Source organism: Medicago truncatula, chromosome 1 (genome assembly GCF_003473485.1).
Source record: "Medicago truncatula cultivar Jemalong A17 chromosome 1, MtrunA17r5.0-ANR, whole genome shotgun sequence".
In the NCBI taxonomy this organism is placed as follows: Eukaryota; Viridiplantae; Streptophyta; class Magnoliopsida; order Fabales; family Fabaceae; genus Medicago; species Medicago truncatula.
The window spans coordinates 40934261-40951476 of record NC_053042.1 but is presented as its reverse complement, the minus strand read 5'-3'; the positions used below and the strand labels follow the sequence as shown (position 1 = coordinate 40951476).

General features: G+C 31.5%; 3 protein-coding genes and 1 non-coding gene across 4 annotated transcripts; 3 read left to right on the top strand and 1 right to left on the bottom strand.

The window, feature by feature from the left end:
• The first annotated feature begins 1983 nt into the window (after nt 1-1983).
• Nucleotides 1984-3561, top strand: LOC11407497 (translationally-controlled tumor protein homolog). The gene is made up of 4 exons (XM_003591100.4): nt 1984-2087; nt 2815-2888; nt 3006-3292; nt 3401-3561. The coding sequence occupies exons 1-4, from the start codon at nt 2060-2062 to the stop codon at nt 3516-3518; spliced, it is 507 nt and encodes a 168-aa protein (XP_003591148.1). The 5' UTR covers nt 1984-2059; the 3' UTR covers nt 3519-3561.
• A 5094-nt stretch (nt 3562-8655) lies between these two features.
• On the top strand, nt 8656-10019 carry LOC11405935 (translationally-controlled tumor protein homolog). The gene is made up of 4 exons (XM_024782714.2): nt 8656-8785; nt 9343-9416; nt 9534-9820; nt 9928-10019. Exons 1-4 carry the CDS (start codon nt 8758-8760, stop codon nt 9983-9985), a joined length of 447 nt encoding a protein of 148 aa, XP_024638482.1. The 5' UTR covers nt 8656-8757; the 3' UTR covers nt 9986-10019.
• A 662-nt stretch (nt 10020-10681) lies between these two features.
• Nucleotides 10682-15036, bottom strand: LOC11446055 (26S proteasome regulatory subunit 6A homolog). Its single transcript, XM_003591098.4, has 10 exons — nt 14754-15036; nt 14515-14631; nt 13956-14063; nt 13534-13725; nt 13240-13431; nt 12673-12791; nt 12417-12504; nt 11988-12107; nt 11761-11901; nt 10682-11083 (listed from the first exon to the last, which is right to left on the bottom strand). Exons 1-10 carry the CDS (start codon nt 14868-14870, stop codon nt 11006-11008), a joined length of 1272 nt encoding a protein of 423 aa, XP_003591146.1. The 5' UTR covers nt 14871-15036; the 3' UTR covers nt 10682-11005.
• Nucleotides 15037-15216: 180 nt separating this feature from the next.
• TRNAE-UUC (transfer RNA glutamic acid (anticodon UUC)) lies at nt 15217-15288 on the top strand. The gene has a single exon. It is a non-coding gene; the product is annotated as a tRNA-Glu (tRNA).
• The last annotated feature ends 1928 nt before the right edge of the window (nt 15289-17216 follow it).

The window sequence follows — 17216 nt, the reverse complement described above, 5'->3', positions numbered from 1 at the left end:
AATAAAATGGCCCAATTGTTTTAATTTTTATTTAAATAAAGTGTGTATATATTTATTTTTATTTAAAAAAAAGTGTGTATATATACACGCATGTCTTCGTGAGCTTAGCTCAATTGGTAGGATCGAGGTTCAAATCTCAGACACCTACCTCTTCACATTTAAAATGTGTGAATTTCAGTCACTAGACTACTTGACCAAAAAATATATAGACACACATATAAATTTATAATTGAGGTTAAATGTGTGAGTTTCAGCGACTTTTATTTTGATAAATTTTGAGCATTTTAATACGATATATCTTATCCCTTTCTATTATTTTATAATCAAAATATTCCCTTCCATGATACTTTTTGACAATTCCCTTCCATTATATTTTTTTTGGTAGTGAATTCCCTTCCATTATATTGATAAAACGGTTCAAAATCAAATAATTTCCTGATTCAACGAATTATTATTTTTTAAATGTAGTAAAGCTTTTTTTATAAGAAAAAAAAAAGATTAGGGTTAAAATTGCTTTATATTTCACTCAATTACCAACATATCTCATATATTTCCGTTAAAAAAAAAAAATGCAATATATATTTTTTTTATGACTGGTGCTAGTCACACCCAAAAAAAAATAAGTTACACCCAAATTTATTTAAAATTTTACAATAATACCAAAATTGTCCTCTTCATGTAAATTTTTAAAAACCCCTCTTTTACGATCATTCTGAACCCTTACCCCCTTTCATCCACAAATCACCATAGATGTGCAACCAATATCTGAATCAACATCTTTGTTATTGATCTGTACTATATTCATAAAGGTTAGTGAATTTCATGAATTTCATTTTCGATGAGTTTCTATTTGTTTATTGTTTGTTTTGGTATGAGATATGCTTGTCAATTTGATTTTAAGTGAGAGGTTAGTGTAAATTAAGTTTACGTAGTGTAGTTTACGTATGTAGGTTAATGTAAATTCAAGTTTACGTATGTTCAATTTAGGTTAGTGTAAATTCAGTTTACTTACATTCAATCTAGGTTAATGTAAATTAAGTTTACTTATGTTCAATTTAGGTTAATGTAAATTTAGTTTACGTATGTATATAAGAGGTCAGTGTAAATTCAATTTACTTACGTTCAATCTAGGTTAATGTAAATTAAGTTTACTTATGTTCAATCTAGGTTAATGTAAATTCAGTTTACTTACGTTCAATCTAGGTTAATGTAAATTAAGTTTGTAAATTCAGTTTACTTACGTTCAATCTAGGTTAATGTAAATTAAGTTTACTTATGTTCAATTTAGGTTAATGTAAATTCAAGTTTACGTATGTTCAATTTAGGTTAGTGTAAATTCAGTTTACTTAAATTCAATCTAGGTTAATGTAAATTAAGTTTACTTATGTTCAATTTAGGTTAATGTAAATTTAGTTTACGTATGTATATAAGAGGTTAGTGTAAATTCAGTTTACTTACGTTCAATCTAGGTTAATGTAAATTAAGTTTACTTATGTTCAATCTAGGTTAATGTAAATTCAGTTTACTTACGTTTAATCTAGGTTAATGTAAATTCAGTTTGTAAATTCAGTTTACTTACGTTCAATCTAGGTTAATGTAAATTTAGTTAATTTAAAATTTTTATTTTAGTTAAAGGGTATATTAGTCATTCTAGGATGTAACTTGTTTTTTTTTTGGTGTGACTAGCACCAGTCTTTTTTTATAGGAAGATTTCTTCTTCTTCTTTTTATTTTTTTATAAGATTATAGGAAAATATCTAAAACAAACATATTGTATCTAGACCTATATATATATATATATATATATATATATATATATATATATATATATATATATATATATATATTGAATAACGACCTAAATATATTTTTAAAATATGAACATATCATGATGTGTAACAATATATAATAATAAGATGTAACAAACAAAAGAATCCTACAATCACTTGAACTCTTTCATTATTTATTCTATAAATACTCACAACCTATATTCTACTTAATCTCACTTTCGCTAATTAACTCTTTACATACACACAAAAAGAAAAACAACAACCGCAACCATGCTTGTTTACCAGGATCTTCTTACAGGTAAAAACCTTTCATCTTTGAGTTTTTTGTTTTACTTTACCACCCAATTAGGTTTCTTTTACTTTTCTCCATTGTTTTTCATAGGATTTTGATATGCTTTTTATTTTTTAACCAAATATTACGATGAATGTTAAATATACTTGTTCCCAATGTTTAGTGAATGAATTTCTTGTTATGCTTTTATGCACATGTTTTTCATAAACTTCACTTTTGGTTTTAAATAAATCTTCTTTAGAGTTTATACTAACCTTTTGTAAGGTAGTTAAATTTTTTCTAGCTTTAGAGTTTTTTTTTTTTTTGCCACGAGATTGATCTATTTTTTTTGGAAAACCTTAAATTTCTTGGGACCAAACACACACTATTATAGATCAAACTTGTGGCAAAAGTATGAAGTTTTATGCTTGTGTTCTGTGGTTTAACCTTTAGGTTTTTCGTTATTATCCAAAATTTTAATTTAATAGAATTTGTTGTCTAATTTAAAAGTTCTCGTGTTTGTGACCGAGGATTATATTTACGACTTTACCACAAACTGCTAAGTAATATTTTCTACCCTTAAACATGATTAGCCTAACCTAATACTTAATTGTGGATTTTAGTTTGTGAGATTACTACCTGCTACTAATATTTAAGGTTATTTGTTTTTTATTATGAGTTTTACTTATTAAAAACAAAAATTCATTCAAATGGTTTTACTTATGAACTTTACTTTGTTGATGAATTTCTCTAGGTGATGAGCTTCTCTCTGATTCATTCCCCTACAAGGAAATTGAGAATGGGATGCTATGGGAAGTGGAAGGAAAGGTTAGTAACAAACAATTTTGTTTTCTATAATGTTTCTTTCAATGCTTTATTTTTCATGTTCCCAAATATATGTTCATAAATTAGCCTAAAGTTTATGTGCAATGTGATTTTTTGTAGTGGGTTGTTCAAGGAGCAGTAGATGTGAATATTGGTGCTAACCCTTCTGCTGAGGGTGGAGACGAGGATGACGGTGTTGATGATCAAGCTGTGAAAGTGGTTGATATTGTTGACACTTTCAGGCTTCAGGAGCAACCAACTTTTGATAAGAAGCAATTTGTTACTTACATGAAAAGATATATTAAGTTGCTGACATCTAAATTAGAGCCAGAAAAGCAAGAGTTGTTTAAGAAGCACATTGAAGCAGCAACTAAGTTTCTCCTCCCAAAACTCAAAGACCTACAATTGTATGTGTTTCATCATTATCTTTCATTTTTTTTTTTTTGTTTTATTAAGTTTTCTCTTTTTTGTGGATAAGTAATCTTTACTGATTGAGTAATGAATCAATGTTGCAGTTTTGTTGGAGAGAGCATGCATGATGATGGAAGTCTTGTATTTGCTTACTACAAGGACGGTGCCACTGATCCTACTTTTCTCTACTTTGCTTATGGCTTGAAGGAAATCAAGTGCTAGGCTCATTTAGTTATCATCTAAAAAAAGATTATGTTCTTTAATTGGTAGTACTCTGTTGATTTTGGGATTTTGGTTTAGCTATACACTTGAGTTTTTATGAGTTTAGCATTTTCTAATTAGGAAGTTATTTCAAAATTTACATTTTTATATCGTTTCTTATATTGTTCTCGGAGCAACATGTTATTATTATAAAATTTCAGCAGTATCGTTTTGGTTATGTATTTTTGTTATATTTGTCGATTTAATCATTTTCGTAGTTTTTTGTGTTAGTCAGAAATCACTTTTTTATATCAATTTAATATTAGTATTGTGTTTGGAAACGCAGCGTGGCGAATGGCCAGTGTGAATCTAGTCAGTAGTTTGAGTTTTTGGTAGTATGTGTCTGATGGGATCGTAAAAACAATGTTTCTAAACACCCTTCACTCCTAGATTATGTTAAATCTTTTTACTATTTCAGCTATATTAAAGTTTATTCCAATGCCTAATCAATTGAAAATGCTAAGTTTTGAACCATTTAAAATAGTAAATACTTGATGTTATCTTCTTTGTTATTATTGTTGGTTTGGTGGTTTTGTATGCTTGGTTATTACTTTCTTGTTGTCAAAAATAAAAAACTTTTCGAAACTTACCGAATTCTCGTGTCATAAAATAAATTTAGTAAACTTTCTTTGTTTTTTACTCAAGTCTAGTGAAGTTTATTGTTTTTCTTTTGGAATTTATTGTCCAGACTCTAATGAATCAAATTCCAACAAAATATTATATGAAACCTTAGGAGCGGTGGTCATGTTAACTTCTGGCATGATAAATTGATTGAATTGGATCACTCACTTTTTTCTCAATCAACCAAGCCAAATATGCTTTTGGATACTACTTTGAGGTTAGAAATTTGGATAACAGGTGGAATTTGGATTTGATTCATAATTGGTTTTTCTCAAAAACGTTTATTCATAATTGGTTTTTCTTGAAATGAAAACACTTAATTTGATCATTGCAATCCCGCCGCCTTTATCGGATGATTGCAATGACATAACTTGCTGGGGTGATAACAGTTCTAATTAGTTTCCGGTTAGCAGTGCATCGCATACTATTATATCGCCCCAAATTGAATCAGAGATGATGGTGAATGGAAACTAGTATTATAGAAATGGAAAGATTAACATGAAAGTCTTATGGCTCATGAGCGTCTATTAACTGATCATATATTTCATAGTTTTGTTTTGTGATATCTTCAACATGAATGGTTTGCAAATGATGATGAAATCAGAGCTGTGTGTTCAACGCAGAGCTCTGTGTAAATAGAGAAACATCAATTCTAAATTAACAAAAAACTAAAATATTCCATGATCCACACACTGAGACATATGATCCTCACAACTCAACTGGTCTAATGCAAAGCTTGATCACACTAATAAAATTAATTCAAATGTCAAACACCAAATTAGACTTTCTCTTAGCCTGAGATGTCTTAGATTTTTTTTAACTGAAAAATGGTTTGTTACAGAATCTAGCTTAAGTATAATAATAGTTCAGACTTGCTTTCTTCTTTGCTTGGACTTGAATTATACCTTCATTAAAGTCCTCGTGGTTCACCTACATTTGAAACAAAAAGAGATAGAAAGGAAATTCCCACATCAACATGTAATATAAGAAGTAAAATATATGTTGGTCTAGTGCTTGCTTTTGCACTGATTTAAAACAAAAATTGCAAAATCATTATGGCAACAACTATATAAAGGTTTTTATAACTACACACTATAATTGTAAACATATTTCATCTCTATTTTGAAGCGACTGAATCTGCTCAAAACTCAGCCGCCACCATCGTTAATCTCTGCTCTTCCTGAGGTCTTGCCACAGAAAGCACCAAATCTACAATCACCGCCAGAAAAGGTTATATCGCCACCACCCCAAAACCACATGAATGCATCTCTATTTATGGAATCTTTGACCTTAAGACAAGGTCAATTTTGAGGAGCGGAGTAGTGATAGCTTTGGTCAAGTGGGGGTGCTGTTACATACCGGCGATTTGTTACGTTAAGAGTAATATTAATAGAAAATTTAGGTTCATATCCTTATATATAAATAACTCGGCTATTATTTAGTGAATTTAGTGAATGAAATTTGGAGTTTCATAACTTTTCGTAACAAAAAACAATTAAGACAGTAATAATATTTCAAAAGAATAAAGACGCAAAAGAGGTAAACAATGAACATATTATGTTTTATAACAAATTTCGATCAATTGTGCCAATATTTTCGACAAGACTGCATATCGATGTACAAAAAAACAAAGGAACGATATTAACATATTTCTACTTAGGACTTCTTCTGAATATACAATTCTTCTGATGTACAATTTTTATTTGAATACAATCATTCGGCTACAATCTTCTTAATGATGTAGGTTGGCAACGGAACGGAACTAGGAGGTGGAGACGCTGAAAAGATGGGTGACCCGGCATAGAACCCATTCGTCTTCAACTCTACATGTGATTGGAAAGTTTTAGTCCGCTTTTGGGGAGGGAGATACACCGTGGTTTGCCGACATGATTTGTTAGTGACGGGAAGTGGTTTGTTAGTGACCGGAAGAACAACAACACCAGTGTTACTCCGCAAATGGGGAGGACGGTAAATTGATTTTTTTTGTGCCGCAAGCTTCAGGAAGAAGAACTATAGTGCTCATTTTTTTGGATCGGTTGACAAACTATCAATCGGATGGAGGGTTCTTTTTATTTTGGAAGGAAGAAAGCAGAACTACTATTTATATAGAGAATAAATAGTTTTTTTTTTTTTAAGATTATATCTTTTTTTTTCAACCGCCCCTAACTTTCCCTCCTAAAATACAAATTTAAAACACTAACTTAATCTTTTTTATTTAGGAAAAAAAACATAATCTTTTTTTTTTAAAGAAAAAACAAACTTAATCTTAACCCAATCAAAACAAATTTTCACATTAACTTAATCTTTTTATTTTAAAAGAATAAACTAACTTAATCTTAATCCCAACCAAAAAGTTTCCTATAATCTCTAATTATGAAAGTTAATGACAAACAACAATATAATTTTGTCATCATTTGACATCTCATCTCACCATATTTTAACCATTTTGTTTCTTTTGTAACAAAAAATAACGACTAATACCTCAAATAATGACTAATACCTCAAATTCTTCCTTGAATTTTAAAAAATCGGCCAAATTCGTTCCTGAATTTTGCGAAATAGCTATTTTGTCCTTAAATTTACAAAATGTCAATCAAATCAGTCCCTCCGTTAAGTTGGTTTGTTAACGGTGATGACGTGTAAAGTTAACCTCTTACAAGACTTACCAAGTCAGATGCCACACAAGTAGGGACCAAATTGATTGATTTAGAGAAAATTGTCAAGGGCCAAATTGATTGATTTTTAGAAAATTGTCAACGACTCTTTCTCCTCTTTCTCATTAACGGCTCTTTCTCATCTTCCTCATTAACGGATCTTTCTTCCCCAAATATATAAATTTGGAACCCTATCGTTATAATTTGTCACCTAGAGTTCAAAATCCCCAAATTTCTTCCATGAATTGATGTCAATGTTCTTCCCCAATTCAAAAAACTTAAAACCCTAATTTTGTTGATTCAATTCGAAATTCAAAAATCAGTGGGCATTGTTGAAGATTCGGTGTTCAGAAATGATGGGTGGTGGGCGTATGGGCAAAAACAACTACAACAGTCGGTCTTCATCTTCAAGCTCTGTGTACAATGATGAGGTGAGAGAGCTTCAATGTTGGTGTCCTAGAATTTGTATTGTAAGAAAAGCCAACACTGTCAACAATGGTTATGTGATGTGTGAATGCTTTGTTTAAATAGTACTGATTTTGTCTTTTGATTGTATAGGATGATGGTGAAAATTGTAAATATTTTGTGTGGGTTGATGAAGTTGAGGAATGAGGCTATTTTAATAACAATGGTGCTGGTCATGGAAGAAATGCAAGGTTGATGGAGAAGCCAAATGATAGGGGGAGAGAAGAGGTTTGGAGGGCAAGGTTGATGGATAAAGTTGATTGTGTAGGAAGTGAGCTTAGGAATTGGGAACAAATAATTATGTAATAGGGACAAACTCTAACTTGTCAAATTTTAGTGCAAATGTTATTCATGATATGCAAGTTTTAGGACTTATTCCTTCTGTGGCCCAACAAACTATAGATTTTTTGAGCGATTCCTGGGCTAATATAGGTCAGAGAAGAAAGTGATGATTTCACAAGAGACACAAGACAACCATTTCAACTAGTGGTCCCAAGAAAGAAGAAGAGCAAGAAGCAGCAGTCTGACACGAGCTAATGTTTCAAGGTGGGCACTTCTACCCGTTCGCCTCGCTAGCTCTTTAGCGGGTCTCTTATCTCTTTTTTGTTTCCTCTTTGTTTTTCTTTTCCTATTTCCGCTTTCAATTTTCTTGAGAGTTTTGGTTTTGTCCCCCCTCACTTTTTGTATTTCTTTCTTTTTATATATGATTAGGGTTCTACAGCAGGAGACCCCTCTTCGGCTCTTCATCCCCTTTTTCTACTTCAAAAAAAAAAGATATATCCCATCCCTTTTTATTATCTTATTGACAAAATATTCCCTTCCATCATACTTTTTTGACAATTCCTTACTGAAAAAACGGTTCAAATATAATTTTTGTGGTTCAATTAATTATTATTTTTTAATTGTATATCTAAGATCAATAAATCTTCATTAAATTTAGATAAGGACTAAAATTGCTCTATCTTTTACTCAATCACCAACAAATCTCATATATTTCCGTAAAATAAAATAAAAACAGATCCTCTATATTTATCTTCTTCTTTTTTTTGAAAGGGTCTAAATTTATCTTTTGTCTATAGGAAGATTTGTTTTTTTTATTCTTGGAGGGAAAATTATAGGAAGATTTCTAAAAATTATTCAAAAAATAAAATAAAACAAACATATCAGTATCTAAACCTAAATATATATTGTTAAAAAGAATCTAAATCTAAATATACAGTATATTTTTAAAATATGAACATATCATGATGTATAACAATAATAATAAGATGTAACAAACAAAAAAATCCTACCATCACTTGAACTCTTTCATTATTTATTCTATAAACACTCACCACCTCTATTCTACTCAATCTCACTTTCGCTATTTAGCTCTTTCTCCTTCTTTCGGTTCTTTCTTCTTCTTATAATATTTTTGTTCTCTCTTCTTCACATACACAAAGAAAATAACATCTGCAACCATGCTTGTTTACCAGGATCTTCTTACCGGTAAACCCATCAACATCTTTGAGATGTTTTGCTTTAGTTTTCATTTGTGTTTCTTTTCATCGGATTTTGATATTTTGATGAATGTTTCATACTTGTTCCCTGTATTTAATGAATGAATTTATTGTTATGTTTTTATGCACATGTTGTTCATAATAAACCTCACTTTGGTTTTAAATAATTCTTCTTTATCTTGTTAGGTAATTAATATTTTTCTAGCTGTGATGTGTTTTGTTTAGTTTTTTGTTCCAAAAAAACAGAAGTTTTAAGGTTTTCAAAAGAGTATGAAGTTTTATGTTGTTTGTGTTCTGTTGGTGTAATTTAAAGTAAAAGTTGTTGTGTTTGTGTTGTGACAGAGGATTAAATTTATGGTTTCATGACAAAGTGCTAAATTAATATTTTCAACCCTTAATCATGATCAGCTTAACCTAATACTTGATTATGGATTCTAGTTTGTGAGATTGCTAACTGCTTCAAATATTTGTGATTATTGTTTTTGATTGCTGATGGATTGAGTAAAATAATGCTGCTAACTTTTGTTTGTTGATGAATTTCTCTAGGTGATGAGCTTCTCTCTGATTCATTCCCCTACAAGGAAATTGAGAATGGAATGCTTTGGGAAGTGGAAGGAAAGGTTAGGAACAAATTTCTTTATTTTATAATGTTTCTTTCTATGCTTTATTTTTCATGTTCACAAATATGTATTCATAAATTAGACTAAACTTTATTGTGCAATGTGATTTTTTGTAGTTGGGTTGTTCAAGGAGCAGTGGATGTGAACATTGGTGCTAACCCTTCTGCTGAGGGTGGAGACGAGGATGACGGTGTTGATGATCAAGCTGTGAAAGTGGTTGATATTGTTGACACTTTCAGGCTTCAAGAGCAACCAGCTTTTGATAAGAAGCAATTTGTTACTTACATGAAAAGATATATTAAGTTGTTGACATCTAAATTAGAACTAGAAAAGCAAGAGTTGTTCAAGAAGCACATTGAAGCAGCAACTAAGTTTCTCCTCCCAAAACTCAAAGACCTACAATTGTATGTATTTCATCATTATCTTTCATCTTTTTTTTTTGGTTTACTTATTAAGTTTATTCTTTTTTGTGGATAAATAATCCTTACTGATTAATTAATGAATGTTACAGTTTTGTTGGAGAGAGCATGCATGATGATGGAAGTCTTGTATTTGCTAAGCACGTTTAGTTATCATGTTAGGATGAAAAAAGATTATGTTACTCTAGTGATTTTGGGATTCGATATACAATTGAGTTTTTATGAGTTTAGTATTTTCTAATTAAGAGATTGTTTCAAAATTTGCATTTTTACATCGTTTCTTATATTCTTCTAAGAGCAACATGTTATCACTATAAAATTTCAGTAGTATGTTTTTGTTATGTATTTTTGTTATATTTGCTGATTTAATCGTGTTCATAGTTTTTTTAAGTTAGTCAATTCGCAATTTAAGATATTGTGTTTGGAAACGCCGCTTGGAACATGGTCGGTGTGAAGTTGGAAGTTTAATGGTAGGTAGTTGGAGCTTTTGGTACTTAGCAAATTCTCGTGTCATAGAACAAATTTTGTAAACTTTGGTTGTTTTTTTTTACAAATTTTGTAAACTTTGGTTGTTTTTTTTACTAAAGTCTAGTGCTCAAGAGGTTTCATTTGGTGATACCAACACTGCTAGAAAGGCACATTTGACCATTTGGGAAGTTTATTGTTCGCCTAGGAAAAGACCTCAATCGTGAATGATGATGCTTTTTTGAGAGTTAGAACAATACTATATCCGGTTAATAATACCATTTCATGGTGCAATGTTGCGACATCGAATCCAAATCGAATAAATAATTATTATATTTGTAATAATATTTAGTATAACATTATGTTGAGATCAATTCTAAATTAACAAAAACCAAATAAATTCAAATATATCCATGATCCAGACAGACACATGATCCTCACAACTCAACTGGTCTAACACAATGTTTCATCACACTAATTAAACTAATTCAAATATAACATGTGGATTAAGTTTCTATTACTTTTTCGAAATTGATTGCATTACGATCTTGGCGAGCTATATAGGTAATAAATAAATCATGTGATTAGAGTAAAATAGCACCCCAAAATAAGTAAGTAAATGTCAAACACCAAGTTAGACTTTCTCTTATCCGGTAAAGTCTCAAATTTTTTTGAACTGAAAAATAGTTTGTTATAGAATCTAGCTTAAGCATAATAGTTCAGGCTTGCTTTCTTCTTTGCTTGGACTTGAATTATACCTTCATTAAAGTCCTCGTGGTTCACCTACATTTGAAACAAAAATAGAGAGAGAGGAAATTCCCACATCAACAGGTAATATAAGAAGTAAAATATATGTTGGTCAAGTGCTTGCTCTTGCACTGATTTAAAACAAAAATGGCAAAATCATTATGGCAACAATTATATAAAGGTTTGATAACTGCACACTAAAATTGTAAACATATTTCATTTTATCAGTGTAAGCATGCTTAAAGAAATATTATGATGTGTAACAAAAAAGAAATGATGAAATATTAAAATGCCTATATGTATAACTATTAAGCTCAATTATTAATCGCTCGAACTATCAATGGGCGGCTAAAACCTATGCTTGGATTATGATGAAGCCGTGCTCCATTGTGTGTGTGTGCGTGTGTGTATTGTTTCAATTTATAAATCTATTATATAAACTTATCTAAATTTCAGTCTCAATATTCATGATGCATGATTTAAATTTTGAATTAGAATTGTGTTAAGAAAATTCGTACAGAAAAATGACCAACTAAAAATAAAACTAGGTTGTTAGGGGTAAATTTGCCAAGACAAATGTCCAACCAAAATTAATTTTATTGGTAATTTACTTCATAGGATTTTGTAGTATGCTTATATAATTCATAGAATATATCTTGTAAGATGATTCAGGGTGTGTAAATTAGTTGTTCAAAATCTGGAAGAAAACAAACCTCAGTTGCATCACGGCGCAGAGCCAACATGCCAGCCTCAACACAGACAGCCTTCAGTTGTGCTCCATTGAAATCATCTGTGGACCGAGCTAGTTCTTCAAAGTTTACATCTGGGTGAACATTCATCTTCCTTGAATGGATCTGAAATATCCACATGGAAACAATCATCAAATATTCTGTTCTCAAAAAAATAAATAGAACAAAGCAGATGAAGTATGAGGACAAACCTGCAGAATTCTAGCTCTTGCTTCTTCAGTAGGGTGAGGAAACTCAATCTTGCGGTCCAATCGACCAGAACGCATGAGGGCAGGATCAAGAATATCTGCACGATTTGTTGCTGCTATCACCTGCAATTGACAAGTGTAAATGAAAATGGAGGGCACTTTAATCACTTTCTTCCATACTGAACAAAAACCAAAAAATTTGGTTCCAGCTTCTAAATCTATATAATTTATCGCCATTCAAGTTGTTATATTAAAGGTAGTTTTAAAAAAGTTGGTAAATTGAAGGTCAACAAAATTATGGGAGGCCCAAAACACAGCATTTCAGAACATATGAACTAGTATGCTTAACCCAAAGCCAGTATTCATCTATGATACGTAACTTCATCACCTAAATAAAAAATATACCATACAGATAAGAAAATTAAGACGAACCTTAATTCGGTCATCACTGCTAAAACCATCAAGCTGATTGAGCAACTCTAACATGGTTCTTTGAACCTCCCTGTCCCCACTCACTTCACTGCAATTAGCCACAAATAAAATCATAAGATTGACGAAAGTCTACTGTTTTTTAAGAATCTAAAATTCAATACTTGAATCAATAAACATTCACTCTACCACAATGAAATAGAAAAGAAAAAATAAATTGGGATGTTGATCTAAAAGCCTGCATGCTAAAATTTAATACCTATCAAAACGCTTTGTACCAATTGCATCGATTTCATCTATAAATATAATGCATGGTGACTTTTCTTTTGCGAGTTGGAAAGCATCACGGACAAGTTTTGCTCCGTCTCCTATGAACATCTGCACATAGTTTCAGGTTATATCATTGACTATTAATCCCAATGCAAACACGTAAATTCAATTTATACAGACAACGAAGGAATGAAGGAAAATAAAATAGAGGGATGGGATATTAAAACATACGAATAGATACTAGTAACAAAGCAAGTTTGTGTTGAAAATAAAGACAATAAGAAATGAATAAACAAAAAATCTTTGTACAATCAGCAGGGGGCATTGACACAAACTGAAGAAAAGACTAGCTAAGAAAAGATTGAACTGAAGAAAAGACTAGCTAAGAAAAGATTGAACTGAAGATAACAGAAAATCAGGCCTAGTTGTACAAATATTCAATTGTATTAGAAAATCATGGAGGAATATTGACACAAACAATGAAAATGGAATCATTAGCCATGATTAGAAATATATAGAATGGACAAAAAGAAAAAACAGATTCAGATGGTCATACCTGGACCAGCTGAGGACCTGCTAACTTCAGAAAAGTGGCATTTGTCTGCGCTGCACAGGCACGGGCCATTAAAGTTTTCCCAGTCCCTGGTGGACCATATAAGAGCACTCCCTTGGGAGGACGAATTCCTAGCTTCTGGAAACGCTCTTTGTGGGTCATCGGCAAAACGATGGCTTCAACCAATTCTTGGATCTGTTGACAAAAACAAAGTTATTGATCAGAAGATCCAGTTATATCACTGGCCACAAATTCACAATAAAAACATAAGTGCTTCAATACAAAAATAAAGATTACCTGCTTCTCTAATCCACCAATGTCATTGTAGTCCTCTGTTGGCTTTTCATCAACTTCCATGGCCTTAACTCGAGAATCATACTCAGAAGGCAGAGTATCCAAGATTAAGTAACTATCTTTGTTTACACCAACAAGATCACCAGGTTTTAGCTTGTCAGGGTCAACAAGTCCAACAACTGGAAGAAAGATTGTCTGCAATAAAAAGAAAACTATTGAGTTTATGGTTGCAACAAGATATATAAAGAGCATCTCTTCAAAACCTAACTATGAATATATTTTTGTTAACTAAGGCCCCTAAAAACAGAAGGGGGAAAAAATACATATAACAAACAAATCTTAAAATGGTATATAACGGTACAGCAGATATTGAAATAAGAAAACATCTATTTCCCCTCGAAACGTTATGAAATGGTCTATCTCACCTGTCGAGTAGATGTTTTTAGCACAACACATTTTCCCTTCCTTTGTGAGTCAAGATCAATATTGGCACCATCTTCCTCAGCCTCATCTTCTGGATTCATTTCCAATATCTAAATGCAACACATTATCACGTCATAATCGGAAAAATGCACAAAATTAAGCATACAAAATTCATAATCATCAATTCGAGAATATTATCTATGTTGATGCCTATACTTATATACAAAGGGAATATTTAGTTTATGTATAGTGCTTTTCTTCCAATTATACCAAAATCAGTTCAATCTCATTGCAATAAGAACAAACCCACTCCAATAAAAACACTATTGAAGGAAGCTTATTTCGATCTTATTGCCAGTTTTTTAAATCAATTTGCCAAAATTATTCAATTGTGGTATATGCCAGAATATTTATAACAAATAGACATGCAATTAAACGCAATAGAAAAGAGAAAGATTTCCCGATAAAAACCTAAAATAGCATAGAACAGTACACAGATTCAGAGACAAATAAAACTACTCACCAGAAACACAAAGCAAGTAATAGTAATTAGTAATCTACCTCAACAATGTTACCAACGAGATAGGGTAATTGTTTATTAAGCTTAATTTTCTCTTGATTCTCTTTAATCTTCTCTTTATACGATTCCAACTCCAGATTCGTCCTCTGCGACTCTTCCTACATCAATATTACAAAAAATTCAACCAAAATCAGAAACGCAACAAACTAAGCAAACCCTAACAATACAAAGTTACACAAGTAAAAAAAAAAAAAGAATTCAGAGATAAGAGAAAAGGAACCTTGAGGATGCGAATCTCGTTGTCGAGAAGACGAGAAGCTCTGACGATATCGTCGGTGCTCATATTCGCTAATTGGTCATCTTCGAAGTTGGCATCTTCTACCATCGCGCTCGCCATATCGTAAGATTAAACTAATAATAACGTGAATCGAAATAGGTTCAGTTCAGCACGATAGCAGATTTGGGAATTAGGTTGAACTCAGCAGTAGCAGATTAGGGATCGATAGATAAAGTGAAGAAGAAGAAAAAACAGTATATATAAGATTATAAAATGTCTTTTCCCACAAGTATTTTTTTATTTTTATCAAATGGTAAATATATTATTATTTGTTTTCTTTTGGAACAAAGTTCAATAAAATGGGCAAATGGGCCGGGTCTATGTATTTCACGAGTCTTTAAACATATCGTATCAATATAATAAGATGTGTAATTATATAAGACATATTGAAAATACCTAACATCAATCCATTGTCGTCCAGCGGTTAGGATATCTGGCTTTCACCCAGGAGACCCGGGTTCGATTCCCGGCAATGGAATTTTTTTTATTTTTCCCTTTAAAGAATAGCAACACCTTTGTATTTTTACTTCTTTTTGTTATTCGATCGCCGAAAGCAAAACTATTTACGAATATAAACATTATGAAAAGTCGAGCTAAGAAAATTGATTTAATTTTAAACCATGCCTTATTTTATAAACAAAATTAACCATCCTTTTACTAAAAAAAATTCATTTTAATTTTTTATCTCTTGCAATTATGTCCGCGATTCAATTAAATACTTAATGGAGTATAATAAAAAAGGTGACTTCCATATGCGGTGGTTGATCTTAACTTATTTTATTGAGGGTACCAAATATTTGTAGAATATATAGTTAAATTGTTTCATTTGATAGACACAAATTATTATGTGGTTCTCGTGTTTGAGTTCTACCTTATGAACAAAACATCTATATTTTCCACTGCGATACACTCAAATCTTCTGATTCTATAAGTCTAATATAGTATTTAGAAAATATATGGGGGCAGCCATGGCTACCATGAGCTTTCATGAAGATCCGCGGCTGACCGTATGACAATGTCACTCTAGCTAGTTACTAGTAAAGGAGTCACGTTGTTAGTTTGTCTTCTAATAAAAATGTATCCTAAAGTTTGGTAAAAAGTGCATAGTAGTTGTACAAACATTAATAACACACTAAACTCTGACCTATGTCTTGATCTAACCGTCATACCATCTGGTAAAGGAGTCACATTGTTAGTTTGTCTCCTAATAAAAATGTATCCTAAAGTTTGGTAAAAAGTGCATATTAGTTGTACAAACATGTAATAACACACTAAACTCCGACCTATGTCTTGATCTAACCGTCATACCATCCATGACTAACTTGCGATATAGTTATATAGACTCTCAAGTATAACCCAAAGCAATGCTTGTTTTGACCACATGCTTCCGTCTCTTAAGAACTCGGTTGACCAATATTCCATATAGTCCGTGCGAATTCAAAATTGTCCTTATCGTCTCTAACACACATGCTTGCACTTAATTTGTTTTGGTAAAAACAAGTAAATAGTCGCATTGATGTTACATTTAAGCTCTCAACATCGGAGCAAATCATCGCATTGTTGTTGTTTCCCTTCAGGATTTTTGCACTAGGCATGCTCATCTTCTTTCGCCCGCTGCACTACATTTAAGCTCCCTAACATCGGAGCAAACTACTTGTTGACATTGATGCATATGTTCATGCGCCAAATGAAACGAAGAAAAACATGTCACTTCATTAAAATTTCACTCAAAGCATGCCACTTCTCAAATTTCTTTTCGCCTTGGTGCACCCGAAGAAAAACATGTCAATCATTCTCACAATCACATAGACAATACTCACATTTATGGGTACAATTCACTCCTCTTTATTGAAGTCGGTCTCTTGTTGACAAGCACCCTAGCCGCCCTCCATAGAAAGACATTCATCCTTTGGGGAATTTTTAGTCCCCACAACTTTCTCCAATTTCCATCCATTTGATACTCCGACTTAATTAACACTATATTCATTCATTGGAGTAAATTTCCACCTCATTGTATCTTCCCGATCCTCATCATAAATTGATATCGACAACACACACACACATAGCATCCCTTAGGTTGGACAAAGAATTACGCGAGGATTTCATCTACCCAATGTATCCATTTGAATGTTTGCGTATAAATATTACACTTCCATGAATAGTATAAAACAAAATATTTTATAATGTATTTGAAAAAGGTACAAGTAAAAAAATATTATTATTCACCAAAAAGAAAGTAAAAATTACTATTAGAAATATAAATTAAGTATAACAACTAATATTAAAACAGGATTTCAATGGAAAATTATTTACCTACAAATTGATATAAATTATTCAGAGGTAAAAGTATAAGAATATTAGTCAAACACATACCTAATAAAAGGTTTTTTTTTAGAGAATTTGATG

Bases quoted from the DNA above. Each gene is read 5' to 3' on its own strand.
- LOC11407497 (XM_003591100.4), top strand. From the start codon at position 2,060: ATGCTTGTTTACCAGGATCTTCTTACAG. The intron at 2,088-2,814 runs GTAAAAACCTTT...GAATTTCTCTAG, and splicing joins TTACCAGGATCTTCTTACAG to GTGATGAGCTTCTCTCTGAT. The intron at 3,293-3,400 runs GTATGTGTTTCA...TCAATGTTGCAG, and splicing joins AAACTCAAAGACCTACAATT to TTTTGTTGGAGAGAGCATGC.
- LOC11405935 (XM_024782714.2), top strand. From the start codon at position 8,758: ATGCTTGTTTACCAGGATCTTCTTACCG. The intron at 8,786-9,342 runs GTAAACCCATCA...GAATTTCTCTAG, and splicing joins TTACCAGGATCTTCTTACCG to GTGATGAGCTTCTCTCTGAT. The intron at 9,417-9,533 runs GTTAGGAACAAA...ATTTTTTGTAGT, and splicing joins TTTGGGAAGTGGAAGGAAAG to TGGGTTGTTCAAGGAGCAGT.
- LOC11446055 (XM_003591098.4), bottom strand. From the start codon at position 14,870: ATGGCGAGCGCGATGGTAGAAGATGCCAACTTCGAAGATGACCAATTA. The intron at 13,726-13,955 runs GTGAGATAGACC...TTTTTATTGCAG, and splicing joins TAAAAACATCTACTCGACAG to ACAATCTTTCTTCCAGTTGT. The intron at 11,084-11,760 runs GTTTGTTTTCTT...TTTCAAATGTAG, and splicing joins TGCGCCGTGATGCAACTGAG to GTGAACCACGAGGACTTTAA.